Consider the following 21,066-nt stretch of genomic DNA (forward strand, 5'->3'; position numbering starts at 1 on the left):
TGTTTGAAGGGTAAACATCGCTGCAGTTTCACTTGTAAGCAAAGACCTGCAAACACAAAACATCACCGTCAGACCCACACACACACACACACACACACACACACACACACACACACACACAGTGGACCTGGAGGAAGGTGAAACCAGAAGCACACTGAAGAGTCTGCTGGTCTCTCTGTGTTCAGCAGAAACCTTTAGAAATAAGACCTGATAAATCGAAACCCCGTCAGTGGACCCCGGTGAGTCCGGCTTCCGGCTTCCTGACTCACCGATGAGCGTGGCGAGGGAGCAGTGAGGGACGGTGGGGGAGAACCTGATGATGATGAGGTACTCTTCGTCTCCCAGATCCTGGACCTCCACACACTGCTCCGTCACCACGTCCAGCTCCTCCAGCGTGTTCGGCTTCTCCGGGTCCCGGATCGAACGGATCACATCTGGAGAAGAAGACGGGATTATTCGTGTGAACTGAAACCAGATTAAAACTAAGTGCTGAAAAACACACCGTCATAAACTGAAAGAAAAAGAAAAACAAGACTGTGAAAAAACTAAAACTGACCTGAAACTATCTTGTCGACTTGTAAAACTGACTAAACTAAAATAAAAATTAAAAACAGACATTCAATGTTTTTACTTTTCAGTCTTTGTTTATGTGCAGGGTGAAAAAAACATAATGAATTTTGGGTGGACAAAGTGATCCCAACTTTAAGTGTTTAAAAATGTTAAACATTAAAATAGTTTATGATTTATTGTTTGCATTGTTGCAAACATACAAAACGCCTGTTGTCAACTTCTTAATGTGAACTTGTGAATTTCAGTCGGGACAGTTCCGTCACCACAGTACAGATCCAGCACAGATCCAGCACAGATCCAGCACAGATCCAGTACAGATCCAGCACAGATCCAGCACAGATCCAGCACAGATCCAGCACAGATCCAGTACAGATCCAGCACAGATCCAGTACAGATCCAGCACAGATCCAGCACAGATCCAGTACAGATCCAGCACAGATCCAGCACAGATCCAGTACAGATCCAGTACAGATCCAGCACAGATCCAGTACAGATCCAGTACAGATCCAGCACAGATCCAGCACAGATCCAGTACAGATCCAGCACGGGCCCGAGACGGTCCGCTCACACCCGGCAGAACATTAAACACATCAGTCAGATCCTTTAAGGACCAGGTAGGAGATCCACCGAGCAGAAACCGTATTTAAATTAAACTTCAGCTTTTAGAATTGGTTCATCTGCATAATCCTCTTCCACCAAACTGCAGTGGGAACCAAATCTAAAAGTTGATATTTTATTAAAATGAAGCGCTGCTGGGCAGATTATACAAGCCGGATTTACCAGAAGACAACAGCGACTCAGGACAGATGTTCAGTTTTGTTCTGCCAGCTGTTTTCGGTTGCCGAGTATCAAGGAAACGTCAAACTGACAGATTTTTGAATTGCGCCTGGCGTCAAGCTAGCTGAGACCAACTGACTCATATCGAGGCCAAGACAACACATATCTTCTTAGACAGGAGTCCCTCGGACAGTCTAATCTAATGAAGGTCTGTAGTGTAATGTGTGTTTATATCTGAGGCTCCGTGACGTGAAAACACTGTGAAACTCCAGAGTTAGCTTAGCTAGTTTAGCAGGGAAGCTAACGCCAGGCTCGAGCTCGGCTTGTCGTTCCTCACCGTACACTTCTAACGCGATCTCCTCCATCTTCTTGGTCCTCAGAACATTCCTGTGGTCGAAAAGTCCAGAAAACTGTAAAACCTTCGTGACAGTGAGCGAGACAAGACTGGACGCTATTTCCATTTTTCAGAAAGCGCCATAATAACAGACAGACTGAGACTTTGACAGGAAAACAGACGAACTCCGCTTCATCAGATCTAACATCATGTGGACCGTCTGCTGCCTACGGTCTGAATCTAGAGATCTGTCTTATTGCAGCCAATCAGCGTCTCTGTTTGTGTCGTTTCCTACATATCAGCTTCAGACAAAAGCAATCGATGAACGATCAGGATTGCTGTTGTTTATCGCTGTCGCGCCATGTAACCGCGAAAAAGAGATATTACTTATAAATCCGTGGAATAAAAACATGATTTAAGATTATTTATTTGCGTTAAGACGTCTAATTCGATATGAATTGTGATCTTATCTGTAAAATTGTCATCGTCTCTCAATTAAGTTGGATTTTGATTTTGAACCGTTTGTTCCGCCCGGGTCAGCTGACAGAGGAACAGGACACGTGACTGTCAGGGCGAGCTGCTGTTTACCTGACAGGAAGAGATTTAACTTTCTGTTCCTTCTTCATTCTCGCTGTCTAGAAGCAGTCAAGTGTTATTTTATGTGTGAAAATGACGCTTTAAAAGACCAGACTTCAGCCCGCAGTCTGTCCAGGTGTCACCATGCTGGAGGAGAGCTCCACCGAGCTGCTGCTGCTCCCGGAGCCCCGGCAGGAGCCCCGACCTGCTGCGGAGCCCCGGCAGGAGCCCCGAGAGGAGACCCGAGAGGAGCCCCGACCTGCTGCGGAGCCCCGAGAGGAGCCCCGACCTGCTGCGGAGCCCCGGCAGGAGCCCCGAGAGGAGCCCCGACCTGCTGCGGAGCCCCGGCAGGAGCCCCGAGAGGAGCCCCGAGAGGAGCCCCGAGAGGAGCCCCGACCTGCTGCGGAGCCCCGACCTGCTGCGGAGCCCCGACCTGCTGCGGAGCCCCGACCTGCTGCGGAGCCCCGGGCCGTGCGGAGGGCGGTCCTGGCCCCGGCTGGCTCTCTGCTCTGCTGCCTGGAGCTGCAGGGCGGCCTGCGGCTCTGGGACCCGGCCGACACCGAGGCTCCGCCCGCCGCGCTGCATGGCGGCTACACCGAGTGAGTTTATTCTCCTGAAGTCTCTTTACTTCACGTACAGGCTGTTAACCTGCTTCATCTACAGAATACAGTTTAACACATTTTTAAACAGACAGAAATAATCTCTATGACCTGAATTCATGTTGTATATCATATTAAGTAGTGTCACACTTGAAGACAGGGCCTTTTAGGGGGAAAACATAAATTAATGCTTGTCTGAATGTAAAATTCATTAGTTTGCCTACAGTGCTGACTGACCGGAGGTCAGAGTTCACTGCACACTAGCACTTTATTTTGTTTGAAGGACTCTTTATTGTATGGAATTGTTTGTATTTGTACTTTGTGGCATTGTGTGCTTGTTGTTGTTATTGTGCCTTGCTGCAAAATGAATTTCCCCCTGTGGGACTAGGGATGGGAATTGATAAGATTTTATTGATACCAATGCCATTATCGATTCTGCTTATCGGTCCGGTTCTTTATCGATTCCCTTATCGATTCCCGATCAATTTTCTGTGTGGAAAAAAAAGTAGGCCTACACAGATTTTCAGTGTCAACGCAGCTGTTTTATTATCTCTTGAGTCTGAACACAGTGTAGAATGTCTGCCTGATAACATTTGAACATGTTAAAATAAATTACAATGCTCCTTTTCTTAAAATGATATAACTTGGAAAACAAATAAGATGGTTAGATGGTTACCCTAAGATGTTTCAACATATTGCTGGTGTTTCCACCCTGGCTGCGTTCACACATAGCGTTTTATCCCCAACCGCCAGCGCCCTTTTCTCATTAAAAGTAATGGGAAGCGGCCGCAAGGCGCACAAAAGGCGGCCGCTCCCGAAAAGCGCTGCAGCGGCGTTTTTTTCGTCAGAGCGGAGCGCTTTCAAAAGTTGAGAAATGTCCAACTTTTCAGAAAAGCGTCGGGTGACGTGAACCGCTTTTTCCCAGCCGACCAATCGCGATGACAGAGACGCTGGCCGTTTCCCATAGCAACAACAAATATGGAGAAAGTGAAAGTGCCGGTGGAGAAATTGGACGTTGTAATAAGTGAATTTCCGTTACCGCAACAGCGATCATAAAGGCAGTATGGATTATACTAGGCATGTATTGGAAATATCTGGTAAGCCTTTGCTTGTTGCACAACACTGTTCTGTTCTGTCTGCTAGAAGTGCTAACCAGCCGGTTAGTGAGCTACAGTGAGCTAGCAGCCGCTCGGATAACCGGCCGGTCAGTGAGCTAGCAGCCGGCTAACCGGCCGGTCAGTGAGCTAGCGGCCGCTCGGATAACCGGCCGGTCAGTGAGCTAGCGGCCGCTCGGCTAACCGGCCGGTCAGTGAGCTAGCGGCCGCTCGGCTAACCGGCCGGTCAGTGAGCTAGCGGCCGCTCGGCTAACCGGCCGGTCAGTGAGCTAGCGGCCGCTCGGCTAACCGGCCGGTCAGTGAGCTAGCAGCCGCTCGGCTAACGTCAGGTGACGTTGCCGTGATCCGCTTCTTATTTCTCCACATCAAAAAACGCTGTGTGTGAACACTGAAATGATCATTTTACAGACGTTACAAGTAGCACTGTTGTCATCTTTCTTCGTGAAATGAAGCCACGCTTTGGACCGTTTCTTCCTCTCCGCCATGACTCCTTCTTGTTGCAAGTTTCCAGCAGCGTAGACGCAGAGTTTGACATCATGACGCATGAGTTTTTGCAATGCGCATGCGCAACTGTCAGAAAAACATGCCGGCATCGATAAAAGGAATTGATAACCTCGGAGGCATACGATTCCGATGGATCAGACAATTTGGAACCGGTTCTCAACTGGAACCGGTTCTCGATTCCCATCCCTATGTGGGACAATAAAGACCTGAACCTGTCAGACCTGTTAAGAAAGAAAGAAAGAAGTTGACATATATGAGGTCTATGTTCATTTATCTGGATATAGGCTGACATACTGTATGCTTCATATGCACTAAGACAGACAGACTTGTTGTCAGCCTGACCACCATCTTGTTTCAGAGTTGATCCAGTGAGTTTTACTTGGTTTCATCAGACCAGGGAGAATTTCCTCCATTCAGAGACGAGCATGAAGTCCTTCAGCTGAAGTTAAAACATGGAAATCAGTTAGACTGGAGTGATGAGCTCTCCTCTCCTCTTCTCTTCTCTTCTCTTCTCTTCTCTTCTCTTCTCTCCTCTTGTAGTTTTTCCTGGGAGGCGGAGCCTGTCGGCGGCGGCGGCGGCGGCTTCAGGCTGCTGGCTGTCGGGTCTCAGTGTGAAGTGAAGCTGCTGCAGGTGGAAACGGGAAGTTCTGCGTCCGTCTCTCTGCGCTGCGTCTCTGAATGTTCTGCAGACCGCCTGCTGCAGATCCTCAGAGACCAGGATCCAGGTGAGTACAGTACAGTTTATATCACAGGTCCGAGTCCGGGACCAGGACTCCGCTACAGTCTGCGTCACAGGGTCCGACAGACAGGTAGAGTCCGGTCAGGTGGAACACTGCAGGAGTAGACAGGAGACTCTGAGGCTGTTAGAGCCAGTTCTGTTTCAAGACCAGGGACGCCACCTGCAGGTGAGAAGTTGACAAGAGGAGATGGAGGAGCAGCGGCTCGGCGGCCGGACAGTTCACTGAGTCAGGAGGACGAGCAGCTGGACGCTGTGGAGATGCAGTTCTCAACTCTCATGCAGAAAGTAGTAAATATAAAGGACCGTCGCTCTGTCCGCTCGTCTCCGTCTGGTTTCAGGACCGAACACATCGTCTCTGCTGCCTCGTTAGTTTTAAAAGAGTTTGTATCTGACCTGGATGGAAATCAACTCTGTGCTGCTCTGTGTTGATCTGTCTGAGACTTTCTCATAGTGGATCAGATTCAGCTGCCTGCGGCTGCTTTGAAACCGTCTCTGACAGAAATCGGTGTGTTAAAGTGGGAGATTTACAATCTGAGTTCCTTCATATGACACAGGGTGTTCCCCACGGCTCCATACTGGGTCCTGATCTGTTTGCCTTATATGGAAATGATGTCGAAAGTCCTTGATGGTCTGTAATGTCAACCTCTATGCAGATGACACTATTCTTTATTGTTTTTCACATTCTATACAAGCTGCCATTCTTCATCTGCAGCGTGGCTTCGCTGCTCCGCAAAACTCACTGTTGGATCTTAAATTGGTTTTAAACAGACGAGACTAAACATGTTGTTTTCTACAGCGCAAAATGCTCATTAACGAGTTCCCTATTATAAACACTTCAGAATTTGGTTGGATGAGAAATGTTCTTTTAAAACAGCTGCTGTTCTTGTGAGTTCAGGGCAGGAAAGACTTCATCCGCTCTGCTCTCACTGTTTTATCAGCCAGCAGAATAGAAACAGTTCTCCAGATGATGACTGGTTAGCTGGAGAGTTGACATATGATGCTGCGTTCACATCATGTCAGAGGAGGTGGAAGAACAAGTTGACATTTCATCACTAAAACAATTAATGTGTTTAAGTCTTTGGAACGCCCACATCCAAAACAAATGTTATTTATTAATTTAAAATCAACCATAAATGAACAGCTGCCGACATCGTGGAGCTGCAGTGTGACACACTTTGTGATGCCACGTGGAGTCAGAGCTACAGATGATCTGACATGTGGGACCGTGTCATCCCACGTCCGACTAACTCACCGCAGGTCGACATGAACCTTTTTCCCAGTCGGAGGCTCGTACTTCCCGGTGTTTGTCAGTGTTTTCTGTGTCTCCGCAGGTGTGCGTGAGCTGCGGTCGGTGTGCGTGTTGTCGTTCGCCGCGGGCCGGTGCGGCCTGCTGCTGAACGGCGACTCGCTGCTGCGGCTGCGGTGGCGGCAGGAGGCGCGGGAGCTGCGGGAGCCGCAGGTGCTGTCCTGCTGCAGCCTGCAGCTGGAGGACCAGAACAGACTCACTGCTGCCCGCTGCTGCCTCTGCAGAGGAACCCTGTTCGTCCTGACCGCCGCCGGGCGCATATGTATCCTCAATATATATATACTGTATAATATATACTGTAATACACTGTGATACATTATAATAGTAATGTATCCTCAATATATATATACTGTATAATATATACTGTAATACACTGTGATACATTATTATAATAATGTCTCCTCAATATATATATACTGTATAATATATACTGTAATACACTGTGATACATTATAATAATAATGTATCCTCAACATATATATACTGTATAATATATACTGTAATACACTGTGATACATTATTATAATAATGTCTCCTCAATATATATATACTGTATAATATATACTGTAATACACTGTGATACATTATTATAATAATGTCTCCTCAATATATATATACTGTATAATATATACTGTAATACACTGTGATACATTATTATAATAATGTATCCTCAATATATATATACTGTATAATATATACTGTAATACACTGTGATACATTATAATAATAATGTCTCCTCAACATATATATATACTATATAATATATACTGTAATACACTGTAATACATTATAATAATAATAATAATGATGTATCCTCAACCGCCTCAGAAATTGTCGGTTGGGTTACATTAAATCCCGTCCCCTCCCATTTGTTCTATTTGTATTTAAATCCTAACTTCTTAATGTCTTTTTCACATTCAGATCTAATCTAATCTAATCTCATAATGTCTAATCTAGTCTACTTTCATATCTAGTTGTGTATTATCTAATTGAATCTAATCTAATCTAATCACAATGATGTCTAATCCAGTATAATTTAATGTCTAATTGTGTTTTCTAATCTAATGTAGTCTAATGTAAACTATGTCTAGTCTAGTCTAGTCTAGTCTAGTCTAATCTAATCTAATCTAATCTAGTCTCGTCTAATCTCGTCTAATCTCGTCTAATCTCGTCTAGTCTAGTCTAATCTCGTCTAGTCTAATCTAATCTAATCTCGTCTCGTCTAATCTCGTCTAATCTCGTCTAGTCTAGTCTAGTCTAGTCTAATCTCGTCTAGTCTAATCTAATCTAATCTCGTCTAGTCTAATCTAATCTAATCTCGTCTAGTCTAGTCTAATCTAATCTAATCTAATCTAATCTAGTCTCGTCTCGTCTAATCTCGTCTAATCTCGTCTAGTCTAGTCTAATCTCGTCTAGTCTAATCTAATCTAATCTCGTCTCGTCTAATCTCGTCTAATCTCGTCTAGTCTAGTCTAGTCTAGTCTAATCTCGTCTAGTCTAATCTAATCTAATCTCGTCTAGTCTAATCTAGTCTAATCTCGTCTAGTCTAATCTAATCTAGTCTAGTCTAGTCTAATCTAATCTAATCTAATCTCATCTAGTCTAGTCTAGTCTAGTCTAATATAAACTGAACTATGAGAATCTGGGTGCCCTGTGCACAGCCGTGCTGCTCATCAGGGTGCAGCTAGAGCAGGAACAACACAACAGTCAAGATCAAAGTAATCCAGCGCACACCAGGATTGTTCAAATCGACTTTTTAGTTTAATTCATATAAAATATTGTTTGCCCCAATATTTTATTTGAACTAAACTAAAAAGTCGATTTGATCAATCGTGGTGTGCGCTGGATTACTTTGATCTTGAATAAACTAGACTAGATGTCTAGTCTAATCTAATCTAATATAAACTATGTCTAAACTAACCTAATCTAAAACTTGGTGAAGTGTGAAATGTCCCAGCAGTCTTTTCTTTAATCAGACTTCAGGTATCTTTGACTGTGCGGACGGGACTGAGCTGGGCAGCGTGGAGCTTCCTGTCTCCCTGAGCTCCGGACCGGGGGAGGAGGAGCCGGCCGCCTCCTCCTCCTCCTCCTCCTCCTCCTCCTCTTCCTCCTCCTACTCTTCCTCCTTCTGCCTCCTGCAGGTATCAGCTGACCTCAGTACAGCTGTAGCCGTCACTCAGTCGCACGCCGCCGTGGCGCTCGACCTCAACCACTACTTCAGGTACAGCAGGGGATTTATCTGGTTTAACATGAGATGAGATACAATGACGTGATGAGATGAAATGAGAGAGATGAGATAGAATAAAATGGGATTATATGAAATATGGTGAGATGACCTAAAATGAGAAGGTGAGATGAGCTGGAATGTGATGAGATGAGGTACAATGAGATAAGACAGATGAAATAACAGTATATTATAAGGTGAGATGAGGAAGATGACCTAAGACGAGATGCGATAAGACAAGATGAGATAACATCGTATGAGGTGAGATAAGGTGGGATGAGATAAGACGGTTTAAGCTGAGATAAGATACGATATGATGAGGCAAGATTGGCTAAGACGAGATGAGAAGATGAGATACGATAAGATTAGATAAAATGAGATAAAGTAAGATAAAATGAGATTAGATAAAATGAGATAAGATGAGGCAAAATGGGATAGGATGAGATCAGATAAAATTGGCTAAATTGAGATGAGAACATAATATGAGATGAGGTTAGGAAAGGTAAGATAAGACAGGATAAAATGAGATGAGATTCGATGAGATCGTCCTATTGGATCAGTCCACAGACATAAACATGTAATTCATGATCAGCTGTGACCTGTTTGACTCTGTGAAGCCAAATACAGAAGCTTCATTTCTCAAACCCGGAGCAGAACCTGGACCCCTTGTGGTGTTTTATATTTCTGGTCTGACAGGCAGACCGGTCCTGATGCTGATCAGCAGATCAGCTGCAGAGTCTCTCTGTGTGTCTGATGCTGCTGTAAGTCTCAGTGGGAACAAACCAGGTTACAGAAAGGTTGAATTCATAACTTCAAAGTAAAATGTTAGACGTTTATTAAGTTCTCCGTTCCCAGGAGCCACTCTGTCGCTCCGGCTCAGATGTGAAGATGCATTAGACCGGCTGTTGCCATGGTTACAGGCTCATATTTAGTTTTCATCTTCCTGAAATCACTGCAGAGAGCTTGGCCTTCTTATGCTTTAACATTCGTCTTTATTTTGTTGTATTTGACCTTTATTTCATCAGGCTGGTCAATTAAGAACTAATTCTTATTTACAGTGGCAGACTGGCAAGAGGAAAAAGCTTTTTCATAGAGACGGAGTCACAGAAATACATTTTTCACTGAGAGAAACAAGATGGAAACACATTAGAGCGAGATGGAGAGAGTCAGGAAGCAGGAAAGAGCGGCGGGTCGTTCTGTCGCCTCACAGCAGGAAGGTCGTGGGTTCGAATCTCCGCCCCGGTCCTTTCTGTGTGGAGTTTGCATGTTCTCCCTGTGTAACTTCAGTCTGATATTTAGAGTGTGTGATAAGAAAGTGATGATTTATTTCTCTGTTTCCTCCTCTGCAGGACTCACCCAGACCGGCTGCTGGGTGCCGCCGCCCCCGCCCGCCCCCCCCTCCCCTCCCAGCACCCCCGGGAGCAGGACGGTCTGCCCAGCTCCGCCTGCAGCCTGGCCGGCCGGGGGCGGAGTTTCAGTCCTGACCGGTAAACTGCTGACCGCACTACCGTTCCTGTAAAATATACTGATGTTGGGCTTTGATAGGGGCAGGTTTGGTTATTAGCAATTAATAATTAATAATTGTGAAATTATTAATATTCCGAAATGTATTGACGGGAGTCAATATTAACGGGGCACCACCCTGGAATCAGGGACCAATAACCGAACCTTCAATACAGTCTCAGAATGGCTGTTCACCCCCAAATGACAGTGTTTAAGGACCACTGTACAGTTATGAGTGAACAGTGAAGGTGAATTCGTACACAGGCCCTCACAACCAGCAGTTATTGCAACACATATGCACAAGGAATCACAGACAACTTCTCTTTAAAAGTATAACGGAGTTTTATTTAACTTTAGCAATATCAATCAATAATCAATAACACTGCAGTTAATCAACAACTTATTATACAACTATAACTATCAGTCTAACAAGCATAAAGGCACAAACAGCATATGGATGCGTGCGTGCGTGTGTGTGTGTGTGTGTGTGTATGTGTGTGTGAGAGAGAGAGAGAGAGAGAGAGAGAGAGAGAGAGAGAGAGAGAGAGAAAGGGGGAACACTCAGGGTAAAGCTAGAGGTTCTACTCGCCGTCTAGAGACACAACAACAGCCTTTTACCACACAGGAACTCGGGGTACGACTTGGAAATAGTACGCCGGGTTACTGGTCTTTGAACTGGTAAAAGGCAGTATATTGGCTTTATACGGTGGCTACTAACATGGATGCAAGCTCAGCGGCATGCAATTGAACACAAATCAGCTTCACATTAACACAATCAAATTAAGCAGCAAGCATAATGATTGAGGTATTATTCATACAGCATAATATGGACGCGGCGGTCCGATGCGCTTCCCAATACGCACAAATACAGCTTCTGATCAGTAAGCTTAATTAACACACCTATTCTAGTCTCTGCCCAGAACCAAAGCCTCTTACTTGGGAGTCACTCTCGAGTGATTGGTGTGTGTTTGAGTCCGTCTTATCGATCCGGGGGTTTCCCAGGATATCTGCGGGACCGTTATCTCTCCGTGCACGGAACAACGGCCAGCCGGCTTTCCTCGTAGGCAGCGAAGATGTCAGCCAGGAGTCGACTTGGTGGAAGAAACGTATCCTTACGTTGTCTTCTTGGAGGGAAGGAGTGTCCTCAGCTGTATTCTCTTCCAGTCCACTTCTGCAGGTCTGCTACACGGCAGTGTGTGTAAGGAGTTAGAATGCCGGATGCACAAACAGCTAACCTAATCCTTCTGGATCCAACAGTGTTATGGCTAACACTAAACAGTCTGGTCTCGTCCCGCGAGTTGAAGACTGCGCCTCGGCTAAACAAAAGAACAGTTCGAACGTTTCAGGTACCACCTTGTTCAGCAACGGGGTCACAATAAGAGGCTTTGGTTCTGGGCAGAGACTAGAATAGGTGTGTTAATTAAGCTTACTGATCAGAAGCTGTATTTGTGCGTATTGGGAAGCGCATCGGACCGCCGCGTCCATATAATGCTGTATGAATAATACCTCAATCATTATGCTTGCTGCTTAATTTGATTGTGTTAATGTGAAGCTGATTTGTGTTCAATTGCATGCCGCTGAGCTTGCATCCATGTTAGTAGCCACCGTATAAAGCCAATATACTGCCTTTTACCAGTTCAAAGACCAGTAACCCGGCGTACTATTTCAAAGTCGTACCCCGAGTTCCTGTGTGGTAAAAGGCTGTTGTTGTGTCTCTAGACGGCGAGTAGAACCTCTAGCTTTACCCTGAGTGTTCCCCCTTTCTCTCTCTCTCTCTCTCTCTCTCTCTCTCTCTCTCTCTCTCTCTCTCTCTCTCTCTCTCTCTCTCTCTCTCTCTCTCTCTCTCTCTCTCACGCACGCACGCACGCACGCACGCATCCACACGTGCCATATGCTGTTTGTGCCTTTATGCTTGTTAGACTGATAGTTATAGTTGTATAATAAGTTGTTGATTAACTGCAGTGTTATTGATTATTGATTGATATTGCTAAAGTTAAATAAAACTCCATTATACTTTTAAAGAGAAGTTGTCTGTGATTCCTTGTGCATATGTGTTGCAATAACTGCTGGTTGTGAGGGCCTGTGTACGAATTCACCTTCACTGTTCACTCATAACTGTACAGTGGTCCTTAAACACTGTCATTTGGGGGTGAACAGCCATTCTGAGACTGTACTGAAGGTTCGGTTATTGGTCCCTGATTCCAGGGTGGTGCCCCGTTAATATCGACTCCCGTCAATACATTTCGGAATATTAATAATTTCACAATTATTAATTATTAATTGCTAATAACCAAACCTGCCCCTATCAAAGCCCAACACTGACAATAAAAAATATCCAAAACACTGATATCGCCCGGCCCCACGAGGAAACGGACTGATTCACGTTTCACAATATCACAAAAACACGGCTGCATGGTCAATATTTGATTTTACTTCATGGAGTTTATTCGTCCATTTTATCATGATGTTTTCTCCTTATCTTCTGTCTGTTCACCTCCATCCTGACCTAAAGTCTGATCTCCATCCTGACCTGCAGGTCCTGGGAGGCTCGCCTGGCCTCTATGTACACCAAAGCCCAGCAGGCCGCTCCCCCTCCCTCCCCCCCCCCCCTCCTGGTTCTCCTCCTCCCCCCGGTCGGAGTCCGGCCCGGCCCCGTCCCGGGCCCGGCCGTCCCGCAGCAGAGCGCCTCCCGGGGGGACGACCGTTGTTTTCTCCGTCCCCGAGTCGTCCGTCGCGTCTCACCTCTCCGTCTCCGAGTTCTCCGCCCTGCTGACCTTCGTCTCCCCCGGCGACGGCCGGACCACAGTGGCCTTCTGGGATTTGGAGTCGCAGAGCGTGAGCTACCACCGGACCGAGGGCGAGGCGGCGGCGGTGCAGCGCTGTGGAGAGACACAACACAGACTGCTGCTGAAGAGTGAGTCTGCTGCAGACAGACAGGCAGACAGACAGGCAGGCAGACAGGCAGGCAGACAGACAGACAGGCAGGCAGACAGACAGGCAGGCAGGCAGGCAGGCAGGCAGGCAGACAGACAGACAGACAGACAGACAGACAGGCAGGCAGGCAGGCAGACAGACAGGCAGGCAGACAGGCAGGCAGACAGACAGGCAGACAGACAGGCAGACAGGCAGGCAGACAGACAGGCAGGCAGACAGACAGGCAGACAGACAGGCAGACAGACAGGCAGACAGGCAGGCAGACAGACAGGCAGGCAGACAGACAGGCAGACAGACAGGCAGACAGACAGGCAGGCAGACAGACAGGCAGACAGACAGGCAGACAGACAGGCAGACAGGCAGGCAGACAGACAGGCAGGCAGGCAGACAGACAGGCAGGCAGGCAGGCAGGCAGGCAGGCAGACAGACAGACAGACAGACAGACAGACAGGCAGGCAGGCAGGCAGACAGACAGGCAGGCAGGCAGGCAGACAGGCAGGCAGACAGACAGACAGGCAGACAGGCAGGCAGACAGGCAGGCAGGCAGGCAGGCAGACAGACAGGCAGGCAGACAGACAGGCAGACAGGCAGGCAGACAGACAGACAGACAGACAGACAGACAGACAGGCAGGCAGGCAGACAGGCAGGCAGGCAGACAGACAGACAGGCAGACAGGCAGACAGACAGACAGACAGACAGACAGACAGACAGACAGACAGGCAGACAGACAGACAGGCAGACAGGCAGACAGACAGGCTGAAACAGACCACAGTATACAGCAGGTTACAGTAATCTGCTCTAACTGTAACTGTAAGCCAGTGTAAACCTCTGCTGCTGTTTGGAGCTGCCAGTGTGCAGAGTTTCCTAATGCAGCTTTAAAATAGAAATGAACCGAAAAACACTCAAACACAAACCCCAGCAGGCCTGAACAGACAGTTTCTCCACTAAATATTCTAACTAAAAGAAAACAAACCTGTTACTAGAATCTCTGATTCTAAACTAAGTCCCTGCACCTGATGTCATTTACTACCAAAAGTTCCCAAAGCGGACAGGGGGGTCGATCAGAGACGGGACTGTGGAGTAGGCTTGGACCGATGTTTGATAATATTGAATATTGCGATATTTGGCAGATATTGCAATGTTTTCTGCAATATCATTATTATTATTAATAGCCTAGAAATTTGATGTAATTTCGAAGAAATAATGTGAAATACATTTCTGCCGATATTTTCTTTATCTTTGCTCTTCAGTATAATGATAAAACATGAAAACCTACCAGATGAAATGTGGAGTCAGCAGGTCGACGGATGAAGACTGTTAGTGATTTCTTATTCCTAACACTATACTATAAAAACACTATAGACCGGCTCAGTCTAAATACAGCGTCTGACCAAACCAGCTGCTGTTTGCTGCTTTTAGTAACTGCTTAAGAGAAGTGAAGTGATCAACAGGGAGTGGTGGTGTCGCTAAAACCTGAATGATTGTCTCTCTCTCTCTCTCTCTCTCTCTCTCTCTCTCTGTCGCTCTCTCTCTCTCTCTGTCTCTTCCCACCCCCCCTCTGCCTGTCTGTCTCTCTCTCTCTGCCTGTCTCTCTCTCCAGAATCCGGTCTGTTCCTGGTCTTGTTTTCGGTTTCCCAGCAGGCTTTGCTCAGCAGGTTGATGTTGTTTGGCAGCGCAGCCACAGTGGACGCCGTGTGTCACCTGAACAGCTGGGGGCGCTGCTCTGTGCCCGTCCACGCTCTGCAGGTAGGACGAGCTCTAAGACCCTGCAGGTAGGACGAGCTCTAAGACCCTGCAGGTAGAAACACCCTGCAGATAGGACGAGCTCTAAATACCCTGCCTGCAGGTAGGATGATCTCTGAATGCCCTGCAGGTAGGACGAGCTCTAGATGCTCTGCAGGTAGGATGAGCTCTAACACCCTGCAGGTAGGACAAGCTCTAGATGCTCTGCAGGTAGGATGAGCTCTAACACCCTGCAGGTAGGACGAGCTCTAACACCCTAAAGGTAGAAACACCCTAAAGGTAGGACGAGCTCTAGATGATCTGCAGATAGAAACACCCTGCAGGTAGGACAAGCTCTCAACCCTCTGCAGGTAGGACAAGCTCTAACACCCTAAAGGTAGAAACACCCTGCAGGTAGGATGAGCTCTAAACCCTCTGCAGTTAGGATGAGCTCTAGACGCCCTGCAGGTAGGACAAGCTCTAGACGCCCTGCAGGTAGGATGAGCTCTAACACCCTGCAGGTAGGACGAGCTCTAGACGCCCTGCAGGTAGGACAAGCTCTAGACGCCCTGCAGGTAGGACAAGCTCTAGACGCCCTGCAGGTAGGATGAGCTCTAACACCCTGCAGGTAGGACGAGCTCTAACACCCTGCAGGTAGGACGAGCTCTAACACCCTGCAGGTAGGACAAGCTCTAAATGCCCTGCAGGTAGGACGAGCTCTAAGACCCTGCAGGTAGGACGAGCTCTAAGACCCTGCAGGTAGGACAAGCTCTAGATCCCCTGCAGGTAGAAACACCCTGCAGATAGGATGAGCTCTAAATACCCTGCCTGCAGGTAGGATGATCTCTGAATGCCCTGCAGGTAGGATGATCTCTGAATGCCCTGCAGGTAGGACGAGCTCTAACACCCTGCAGGTAGGACGAGCTCTAACACCCTGCAGGTAGGACGAGCTCTAACACCCTGCAGGTAGGACGAGCTCTAGATGCTCTGCAGGTAGGATGAGCTCTAACACCCTGCAGGTAGGATGAGCTCTAACACCCTGCAGGTAGGACAAGCTCTAGATCTCCTGCAGGTAGGATGAGCTCTAACACCCTGCAGGTAGGATGAGCTCTAACACCCTGCAGGTAGGATGAGCTCTAACACCCTGCAGGTAGGACGAGCTCTAACACCCTGCAGGTAGGACGAGCTCTAGATGCTCTGCAGGTAGGATGAGCTCTAACACCCTGCAGGTAGGATGAGCTCTAACACCCTGCAGGTAGGATGAGCTCTAACACCCTGCAGGTAGGATGAGCTCTAGATCTCCTGCAGGTAGGATGAGCTCTAACACCCTGCAGGTAGGATGAGCTCTAACACCCTGCAGGTAGGACAAGCTCTAGATCTCCTGCAGGTAGGATGAGCTCTAACATCCTGCAGGTAGGATGAGCTCTGAACACCCTGCAGGTAGAACGAGCTGACGGCTGGACCACCTGACGTTGGTTCTTTAAGTTGTTCTGTGTTTTTGCAGGCGGGGCTGAAGAACCGTCAGCTGGACACGGTGGATTTCTACCTGAAGAGTAAAGAGAACATCCTGGATCCATCAGCAGGGTTCTGTCCCCCCGACCAGCCTGCAGCCTCCACACCCAACCTGAGCCACGGTAAGACCAGAACCTGAACCCAAACCTGAACCCTGTCACACACACCCCTTTAACACACTGCTGCACTGACGACCAGAACACTTAATTCAGAGTGAAGGAAAATACACACAGTGACCTGTTTACATCTGCAGTGACTGTAGCGTTATAAAGTCATGTTAGGAAAAAATACAATACATGTCTTATTTAAAATGATGTATTACATTAGTCAGTGCAGCAGTTTGTGTCTTCACTGCTTTTAATGTATTGTTGAAAACAAACCTGCAGCAGAACAGACAGCAGGAGCTTCTGACTGTGGAAATACAACGCTGGGTTTAGACTCTTCATGGGTAATAATAGAAAAGACTAAAATTACACTGGTGTTAAGCATCTTAAATACAGATTCCAAAGTGTTTTTGTCCCATCACGAGATGGGACAAAAACACTGACATACTTGACATACTTTTCTTCTATACTACTACATGATAACAGCAGGTAGATTGGTTCTAGATATATATGAGGCTGTATGTATATAGCTGTATGTACATGTACATGTATGTTGTTAGCGTGTTCTGTTGCAGGCATGCAGGAGCTGGTTCCGGCTCTGGATCTGCTGTGTTCGGCTGTCAGAGAGTCGAACAGCGAAGCTCAGAGTCGACAGTTTTCTGAACAGCTGCTGCACATCACCATGAGCTTCGTTCACACACAGCTCCGCTTCCTGCTGACACACACACACTGTGAGACAACACACACACACACACAGCTTCAGTCTGACCAACACACACTGTGAGATAACACACACACACACACAGCTTCAGTCTGACCAACACACACTGTGAGATAACACACACACACACAGCTCCGCTTTCTGCTGACACACACACACACACACTGTGAGATAACACACAAACACACACACACACATACACACACGCCTCTGTCCTGCCCAACACACACTGAATACACACTACACATTACCTGGATACACATCAATCTTGTCTAATAAGTGAGAGTCTGTCTGGGGATTAGTCAGTTATCCACATATTTCACATATTTCTTTTTGTTTATTATTATTGTTAAATTGGGTTACTATAGTGTGTAAACAGCTTAATCTGAACAAGACCTTAACCAAAGCACCACCAGTAGCTGGTGACTGGTTTGGAACCAGTTTAATGTAAAGTGTTCAGCAGGAAGGTTCAGTGCTGAAGCTCCTCTGTTTCCAGGTGAAGACTCCGGTCTGCAGAGCTGTGTGGAGCTTCTGGACCGATACGTCACTGAGCTGAGGAGCTACATGAAGAGGTTCCCCTGGCCTGCAGGAGGCGCTGCAGGAGGAGGAGGAGGAGCTGCAGGAGGAGGAGGAGGAGCTGCAGCAGGAGGAGGAGGAGCTGCAGCAGGAGGAAGAGCTGCAGCAGGAGGAAGAGCTGCAGCAGGAGGAGGAGGAGCTGCAGGAGGAGGAGGAGCTGCAGGAGGAGGAGCTGCAGCAGGAGGAGGAGGAGCTGCAGCAGGAGGAAGAGCTGCAGCAGGAGGAGGAGGAGCTGCAGCAGGAGGAAGAGCTGCAGCAGGAGGAGGAGGAGCTGCAGGAGGAGGAGGAGCTGCAGGAGGAGGAGGAGGAGCTACAGGAGGAGGAGCTGCAGCAGGAGGAGGAGCTGCAGGAGGAGGAGGAGGAGCTGCAGGAGGAGGAGGCGCAGCACCTGGTCAGGAGGAGGCGCAGGGGGAGGAGTGGGACCACCTGTCTACAGAGGTGACAACAGCACCTGCGGAATTAAGCATACACACACACACACATAGACAAGACTCTCTATATTCAGAACATATCTGTGTGTGTGTGTGTGTGTGTGTGTGTGTGTGTGTGCGCGTTGCAGGAATTAGTCCGTCAGGCTATTCTGACCAATCAGATTCCCAGAGCGCAGGCCGTCCTGCGGAGGCGGGGCAGACCGGAGCAGCGGATGTCCGATCTGAGGATGGAGGGTCTCCGTCAGGTTTTCTGCTGCCTGCAGCTCCGAGATCTGAAGACCGCCGGCACTCTGCTGCGAAACATGGTGAGGAGGAGCACACACACACACACACACACACACACACAACCAGTTTAACCAGTTTTTAGTTTTATAGTGTCAATAAAGTCAAATTGACAGAAGCATTTCTGGTATCACTTTATTTTGATAATCCACTGTATCAGTAGATATTAACTATTGTTTCAACAGACTCACTGTGTTCAGTTGACTCTCAACCAGCTGTCTGTAAAGTATGTCAACTACCTTTAAAGGTCCAGTGCAACGAGAATTGCATTTCTCAATTTGATGGTATATTTGAACTAAGGAGCTGTTGTGACGTTACACCAATTATTATAACTGTCAGCATTGTGGAAATTTTAAAAACTCAACAGAGTCAAACAGATTTAGAATTCCAGTCGACTTCCTGGTGTAAGTGATGTCACCTACACCCGTGTTTTAGTGACTCTGATTGGTTGACAGCATGTATAGTTAATGAGGCGTTCCATAGTCTCTCAGTCAATAGCCAGCCAGGTACTTGTCAAACGAGCCAAAATCTCCGTTCCTCCACTGCTGCTGGGTGAAGCTCCGACTCAGAAACTACAGGACAGACTTCAGGATTTGTTCCAACATCAAACACTGAACAACATGAAGCGCATTGTGGTAGAAATCTACAGAAAACTTTGACTGAGTTCAAATCACTGCACTGGATCTTTAAGTTGATTGTCAAGTAGACTTGCTCAAATTACTATCAGTAGACTGTTGGACTGTCAGCACCTTAAGGTTAAGGTTAGGATTAAGCTTCAGCTTGTAACAGAACTGGGTCCGGGTTCAGGTAGAGGAACTTGGTAAAGTTTAGAGTTAATGTTAGAAATTGTAAGAAGTGCACACAACTTGACATGAAGCAGCATGTTGGTGCATCTGTAGGAATGTGTTTCTCCCTGATTCTGTTGATCAGAACTTGAGGTTCTCAGTCTGGTTGAACACAAACAGAACAGCTGAGCTGCCGTAGGGTCGGTGGACTGTTGGACTAAAGTCTGACCGCATCTTCAGTCTCTGTTCAGTCGACTGCAGCCTCTGTCTGTTTTCAGGGTTTCAGTGTGAAGAAGCAGCTGCACAGTATCTGCCTCTACACCGATGACAAGGACCTCCGGGAGTTTGTGGTGAGCCTGGTGTTTCATACAGCGTTTCCACCTGACGGCGCCTGTTACTGCAGTGTTGTTTAAATTAGTATAAATAAAGTATGAATTGTATCTTATGGGGAAGAAAGCTTCCTCCTAGAAAATACTGTTCACTCAGCTTTCAGACGGTAAATACTGCAGAAAATAACCAGCATTGGGGGTTTTGGTTGGCGGGCCGGTCAGGTGGAGGAGCTGTGGAGGCGGAGTTATTTCCCGGAGGAGGAGCAGCAGAGCGCGGCGTTCATCAGAGAGATGGAGAGGCTCGGCTCACTTCCTGCTGCGCGTTGCCCAGCGCCCGCAACGAGGTGACCACGTCTGCTTCATCTTTAATCTCTAATCTCTAATCTTCACCTCCTCTTTAACTCCTCTGAACCTCCTCTTTACCTCCTCTTTACCTCCTCTTTACCTCCTCTGAACCTCCTCTGAACCTCCTCTGAACCTCCTCTGAACCTCCTCTTTACCTCCTCTTTACCTCCTCTTTACCTCCTCTGAACCTCCTCTTTACCTCCTCTGAACCTCCTCTTTACCTCCTCTTTACCTCCTCTGAACCTCCTCTTTACCTCCTCTGAACCTCCTCTTCATCTCCTCTTTACCTCATCTGGACCTCTTCTTTACCTCCTCTTCACCTCTTTACCTCCTCGGAACCTCCTCTTTACCCCTTCTTTACCCCCTCTTTACCTCCTCTGAACCTCCTCTTTACCTCCTCTGAACCTCTCTGAACCTCCTCTTTACCTCCTCTCAACCTCCTCTTTAACTCCTCTCAACCTCCTCTTTACCTCCTCTGAACCTCCTCTTCATCTCCTCTTTACCTCATCTGGACCTCTTCTTTACCTCCTCTGAACCTCCTCTTCATCTCCTCTTTACCTCATCTGGACCTCTTCTTTACCTCCTCTGAACCTCCTGTTTTCCTCCTCTGAACCTCCTCTTTACCTCTTATTTACCTCCTCTTTACCTCTTCTTTACCTCCTCTTTACCTCATCTGGACCTCCTCTTTACCTCCTCTGAACCTCTTCTTTACTTCCTCTGAACCTCCTGTTTACCTCCTCTGAACCTCTTCTTTACCTCCTCTGAACCTCCTGTTTACCTCCTCTGAAACCTCCTGTTTACCTCTTCTGAACCTCTTTTTTACCTCCTCTGAACCTCCTGTTTACCTCTTCTGAACCTCTTCTTTACCTCCTCTGAACCTCCTCTTTACCTCATCTGGACCTCCTCTGAACCTCCTGTTTTCCTCCTCTGAACCTCCTCTTTACCTCTTATTTACCTCCTCTTTACCTCTTCTTTACCTCCTCTTTACCTCATCTGGACCTCCTCTTTACCTCCTCTGAACCTCTTCTTTACCTCCTCTGAACCTCCTGTTTACCTCCTCTGAACCTCCTGTTTACCT

At 47.3% G+C, this 21,066-nt stretch overlaps 2 protein-coding genes across 4 annotated transcripts in view; one reads left to right on the top strand and one right to left on the bottom strand.

Moving 5' to 3' along the window:
• The window catches only part of ciao2a (cytosolic iron-sulfur assembly component 2A), a 2,868-nt gene extending 1,043 nt beyond the window's left edge, over positions 1-1,825 (bottom strand). For all 3 annotated transcript variants that reach the window (XR_013504360.1, XR_013504361.1, XM_071905483.2), the window contains exons 1-3: positions 1,685-1,825; positions 270-434; positions 1-46 (exon numbers count right to left, since the gene is read on the bottom strand). The exon at positions 1-46 is cut by the window's left edge and continues 4 nt beyond it. Coding sequence is in view for 1 of the 3 variants with exons in the window: in XM_071905483.2 (XP_071761584.1) it covers positions 1-46; positions 270-434; positions 1,685-1,808 (335 nt within the window). In the remaining 2 variants the exon portion in view is untranslated. The remainder of the gene's footprint in view (positions 47-269; positions 435-1,684) is intronic.
• A 576-nt stretch (positions 1,826-2,401) lies between these two features.
• The window catches only part of spg11 (SPG11 vesicle trafficking associated, spatacsin), a 47,573-nt gene continuing 28,908 nt past the window's right edge, over positions 2,402-21,066 (top strand). Inside the window, 15 exon segments of the mRNA XM_078283017.1 lie at positions 2,402-2,856; positions 5,016-5,200; positions 6,546-6,782; positions 8,504-8,741; positions 10,094-10,231; positions 12,784-12,855; positions 12,857-13,161; positions 14,782-14,927; positions 16,408-16,537; positions 17,095-17,250; positions 17,737-17,855; positions 18,159-18,254; positions 18,376-18,552; positions 19,593-19,664; positions 19,866-19,987. Of these exon segments, the coding sequence (XP_078139143.1) occupies positions 2,402-2,856; positions 5,016-5,200; positions 6,546-6,782; positions 8,504-8,741; positions 10,094-10,231; positions 12,784-12,855; positions 12,857-13,161; positions 14,782-14,927; positions 16,408-16,537; positions 17,095-17,250; positions 17,737-17,855; positions 18,159-18,254; positions 18,376-18,552; positions 19,593-19,664; positions 19,866-19,987 (2,648 nt within the window).

The sequence above is a fragment of the Centroberyx gerrardi genome, chromosome 4, assembly GCF_048128805.1.
Source record: "Centroberyx gerrardi isolate f3 chromosome 4, fCenGer3.hap1.cur.20231027, whole genome shotgun sequence".
Taxonomy (NCBI): domain Eukaryota; kingdom Metazoa; phylum Chordata; class Actinopteri; order Beryciformes; family Berycidae; genus Centroberyx; species Centroberyx gerrardi.